Raw genomic sequence first — 4965 nt, 5'->3', positions numbered from 1 at the left:
GAGTTTTGATAAAACACAAAATAAAACCAAGGAAAAAAAAAAAAAAAACACAACAAAAAAAAAATCCCAAAATCGGGAATTTGGGGAATCCCGGAACCTTTCTTACGCCCCCCTCCCGGAACTTTCCAGCGCGGGGGCCGAGTTGGGAGGGGGGAACACAAGAAGGGCGGACCGGAAGTGGTCGTCAGACCGGAAGTGCTGCCCCACCGGAGCCTCCGAGCCCCCGAAAGCGGCCCCGGCCCCGCCCCCCCCCCGGGACCCCCGCGGGACCCCCCGACCCCTCCCCAGGGACCCCCGGCAGCCCCAGAGCCCCCCCGGACAGCCCCGAGCCCGCGGCAGCAGCGCCACGTCCGCACTGGGAGTGAACGGGGAACGGGGGGAGGCTGGAGGGGGGAACTGGGGAGGGAACTGGGAGCGCTGGGGGTGAACTGGGAGCGCTGGGGGTGAACTGGGAGCGCTGGGGGAGGTGAACAAGGAGCTGTGAGGGCGGTGGACGGAGGGGGTGGGGAACTGGGAGTACTGGGGGGAAGCATCGAGTGGAACTGGGGGTGGAATTGAGCGAACTGGGAGCGCTGGGGGTGAACTGGGAGCGCTGGGGGAGGGGCGATGTAAAACCCGAGACCCCCTGAGGGACCCCCGGGACCTCCCAAAGCCCCCCCGGGGCCCCTCAGGAGCCGCCGAACCCCCCCAGGACCCCCCCGGGGAGCCCCTGGGACCCCCCTGAGAGACCCCAGGACCCCCCCAGGACCCCTCAGGACCCCCCCAGGACCCCCCCGGACCCCCCCGCGATGCGGCTCCGCCTCAGGAGCGTTTTTCTCGTTTATTTCGCGGCGTCGCTCGTGGGGCTTTTCTGCGCCCTGCGCGAGCTCGGTGAGGCCGGGGGGGCTCTGGGGGGGATTTGGGGGGCATTTGGGGAGGTTTGGGGGGGTCTGACCCCCCCCCGGGCCGGGCTGGGCGCTGCGGGGGGGTCTGGGGGTGTTTTGGGAGGGATTTGGGGGGCTCTGGGGGTGATTTGGGGGGGTTTTGGGGGGCTCTGGGGGTGATTTGGGGGGGTGTTTGGGGGGGTCTGGGGGTGTTTCGGGGGTCTCTGACGCCCCCTCCCCTCCCCCCAGGCCGGCCCTGCCCCTGCCCCCCCCCCGAGGCCGAGCGGCGCCGGGGCCGCTTTGGGGGGGCCCGGGAGGAGCCCCCGGGTGGGGAGGGGGCGGCGCTGCCCCCGATCTACGTGGTGACCCCGACCTACGCCAGGTGAGCCCCCCCCCGAGCCCCCAGACCCATTTCAGCCCCCCAGAGCCCCCCCGAGCCCCCAGACCCATTTCAGCCCCCCCAGAGCCCCCCCGAGCCCCCAGACCCATTTCAGCCCCCCTGAGCCCCCCTGACCCCCCCAGGCCGGTGCAGAAGGCGGAGCTGCTGCAGCCCCCAGCCCCAAATCCCCTCCTGGTTCATTTATCCCCCCCTTACCCCACCCTGAGCCCCCTCCCCCGATATCCCCCGATCCCCTGAGCCCCCCTGACCCCCCCAGCGCCGCCCCCAGCCCCATTTTCCCCCGTTTCCCCCCCCCCAGGCCGGTGCAGAAGGCGGAGCTCGTTCGCCTCTCGCAGACGCTGCTCCACGTGCCCGCCCTGCACTGGGTGGTGGTGGAGGACGCCGCCGCCCCCTCGGCGCTGGTCGGGGGGGTCCTGGCGGCCTCGGGGCTCTCCTTCACCCACCTGAGCGCCGAGACCCCCCCCGAGCTGCGCGGGGGCCCCGGGGCCCCCCCCTGGTTGTTCCCGCGGGGGGCGGAGCAGCGGAACCGAGCGCTGCGCTGGCTGCGGGACACGCGGCGCCGCGACGAGCCGGGCGTGGTGTACTTCGCTGACGACGACAACACCTACAGCCTGCGGCTCTTCGAGGAGGTGCGGGCTGGGAGTGAAATATCCCCCAAAAAAACCCCAAAATCCCCGAAAAAAACCAAAAATCCCCGAAAAAATCCGACCTGGAAAGACCCAAATTCACCCAAAATCATCCAAATCCCTTCGGCACCCCCAGCCTGCGGCTCTTGGAGGAGGTGCTGGGAGGAAGTGAAAAATCCCCCCCCAAAAAACCCCGAAATCCTGAAAAAAACCCAAAAATCCCCAAAAAAATCCGACCTGGAAAGACCCAAATTCACCCAAATTCACCCAAAATCATCCAAATCCCTTTGGCACCCCCAGCCTGCGGCTCTTCGAGGAGGTGCGGGCTGGGAGTGAAATATCCCCCAAAAAAACCCCAAAATCCTGAAAAAAACCAAAAATCCCCGAAAAAATCCGACCTGGAAAGATCCAAATTCACCCAAATTCACCCCCAAAATCATCCAAATCCCCCCAAAATCATCCAAATCCCCTTTGGCACCCCCAGCCTGCGGCTCTTCAAGGAGGTGTGGGCTGGGAGTGAAATATCCCCAAAAAAACCCCAAAATCCTGGGAAAAAAACCAAAAAACCCCGAAAAAAAACCCAAAATCCATGAAAAAAACCCCAAAATCCCCGAAAAAATCCGACCTGGAAAGACCCAAATTCACCCAAAATCATCCAAATCCCTTCGGCACCCCCAGCCTGCGGCTCTTGGAGGAGGTGCTGGGAGGAAGTGAAAAATCCCCCCCCAAAAAAACCCCGAAATCCTGAAAAAAAACCCAAAAATCCCCGAAAAAATCCGACCTGGAAAGACCCAAATTCACCCAAATTCACCCAAATTCACCCAAAATCATCCAAATCCCTTTGGCACCCCCAGCCTGCGGCTCTTCGAGGAGGTGTGGGCTGGGAGTGAAATATCCCCCAAAAAAACCCCAAAATCCTGAAAAAACCCAAAAATCCCCGAAAAAATCCGACCTGGAAAGACCCAAATTCACCCAAATTCACCCAAAATCATCCAAATCCCCCCAAAAATCATCCAAATCCCTTTGGCACCCCCAGCCTGCGGCTCTTCGAGGAGGTGTGGGCTGGGAGTGAAATATCCCCCAAAAAAACCCCAAAATCCCCGAAAAAACCCAAAAATCCCCGAAAAAATCCGACCTGGAAAGACCCAAATCCCCCCAAAATCATCCAAATCCCTTTGGCACCCCCAGCCTGCGGCTCTTCAAGGAGGTGTGGGCTGGGAGTGAAATATCCCCAAAAAAACCCCAAAATCCTGGGAAAAAAACCAAAAAACCCCGAAAAAAAACCCAAAATCCATGAAAAAAACCCCAAAATCCCCGAAAAAATCCGACCTGGAAAGACCCAAATTCACCCAAAATCATCCAAATCCCCTTTGGCACCCCCAGCCTGCGGCTCTTCAAGGAGGTGCGGGCTGGGAGTGAAATATCCCCCAAAAAACCCCAAGATCCTGAAAAAAACCCAAAAATCCCCGAAAAAATCCGACCTGGAAAGACCCAAATTCACCCAAAATCATCCAAATCCCCTTTGGCACCCCCAGCCTGCGGCTCTTCAAGGAGGTGTGGGCTGGGAGTGAAATATCCCCAAAAAAACCCCAAAATCCCCGAAAAAACCCAAAAATCCCCGAAAAAATCCAACCTGGAAAGACCCAAATTCACCCAAATTCATCCAAATCCCCCCAAAAATCATCCAAATCCCCTTTGGCACCCCCAGCCTGCGGCTCTTGGAGGAGGTGCTGGGAGGAAGTGAAAAATCCCCCCCCAAAAAACCCCGAAATCCTGAAAAAAACCCCAAAATCCCCGAAAAAATCCGACCTGGAAAGACCCAAATTCACCCAAAATCATCCAAATCCCCTTCGGCACCCCCAGCCTGCGGCTCTTCGAGAAGGTGCGGGCTGGGAGTGAAATATCCCCCAAAAAAACCCCAAAATCCTGGGAAAAAAACCAAAAATCCCCGAAAAAAAACCCAAAATCCATGAAAAAAAAACAAAAATCCCCGAAAAAAACCCAAAAATCCCCGAAAAAATCCGACCTGGAAAGACCCAAATCCCCCCAAAAATCATCCAAATCCCCCCAAAAATCATCCAAATCCCCTTTGGCACCCCCAGCCTGCGGCTCTTGGAGGAGGTGCGGGCTGGGAGTGAAATATCCCCAAAAAAACCCCAAAATCCCCGAAAAAACCCAAAAATCCCCGAAAAAATCCGACCTGGAAAGACCCAAATTCACCCAAAATCATCCAAATCCCCCCAAAAATCATCCAAATCCCTTCGGCACCCCCAGCCTGCGGCTCTTGGAGGAGGTGCGGGCTGGGAGTGAAATATCCCCAAAAAAAACCCCAAAATCCCCGAAAAAATCCGACCTGGAAAGACCCAAATTCACCCAAAATCATCCAAATCCCCTTTGGCACCCCCAGCCTGCGGCTCTTGGAGGAGGTGCGGGCTGGGAGTAAAATATCCCCCAAAAAACCCCAAAATCCCCGAAAAAACCCAAAAATCCCCGAAAAAATCCGACCTGGAAGGACCCAAAATCACCCAAACTCAGCTGAGCCCCCAAAATTTCCCCGAAATCATCCAACCCCCCCCAAATCCCCCCTAAATTCCGATTTCCTCCCGGTTTTCCCCCCTCAATTCTCCTATAAACCCCCCCAAACCCCCCCAAATGCCCCAAATTCCCCCAAATCCCCTCTAAATCCCCTATAACCTCCCTAAATCCCCTATAAATCCCCCCAAATCCCTTCTAAATCCCCTCTAACCCCCCCAAACTCCCTATAATACCCCAAATCCCCCCCTAAATCCCCTATAACCCCCCCAAATCCCCTATAAATCCCCCCAAATCTCCCCCAAATTCCCCCAAATGCCCCCTAAATCCCCTATAGCCCCCCCAAATCTCCCTCAAACCCCTCCTAAACCCCTTTCCCCCCCCCCCCAGATGCGCAGCACCCGCAGGGTCTCGGTGTGGCCCCCCAAATCCCCCCTAAATTCCCCCTAAATCCCCTATAACGCCCCCAACCCCCCAAATCCCCTCTAATCCCGCCAAACCCCCTCTAAATCCCCTATAACCCCCCCAAATCCCCTATAAATCC

At 58.0% G+C, this 4965-nt stretch overlaps 1 protein-coding gene across 1 annotated transcript; it reads left to right on the top strand.

The window, feature by feature from the left end:
• Positions 1 to 209: 209 nt before the first annotated feature.
• On the top strand, positions 210 to 4871 carry LOC309584287 (galactosylgalactosylxylosylprotein 3-beta-glucuronosyltransferase 3-like; the record flags this gene model as incomplete). Its single annotated transcript, XM_082300243.1, has 4 exons — positions 210 to 870; positions 1113 to 1245; positions 1562 to 1892; positions 4812 to 4871. The coding sequence occupies exons 1-4, from the start codon at positions 789 to 791 to the stop codon at positions 4869 to 4871; spliced, it is 606 nt and encodes a 201-aa protein (XP_082156369.1). The 5' UTR covers positions 210 to 788.
• Positions 4872 to 4965: the final 94 nt, after the last annotated feature.

The sequence above is a fragment of the Coloeus monedula genome, assembly GCF_965178545.1.
Source record: "Coloeus monedula genome assembly, chromosome: 39".
NCBI lineage: Eukaryota > Metazoa > Chordata > Aves > Passeriformes > Corvidae > Coloeus > Coloeus monedula.
The sequence above is the reverse complement of the archived record's forward strand: the minus strand, read 5'-3'. Positions and strand labels throughout refer to the sequence as shown.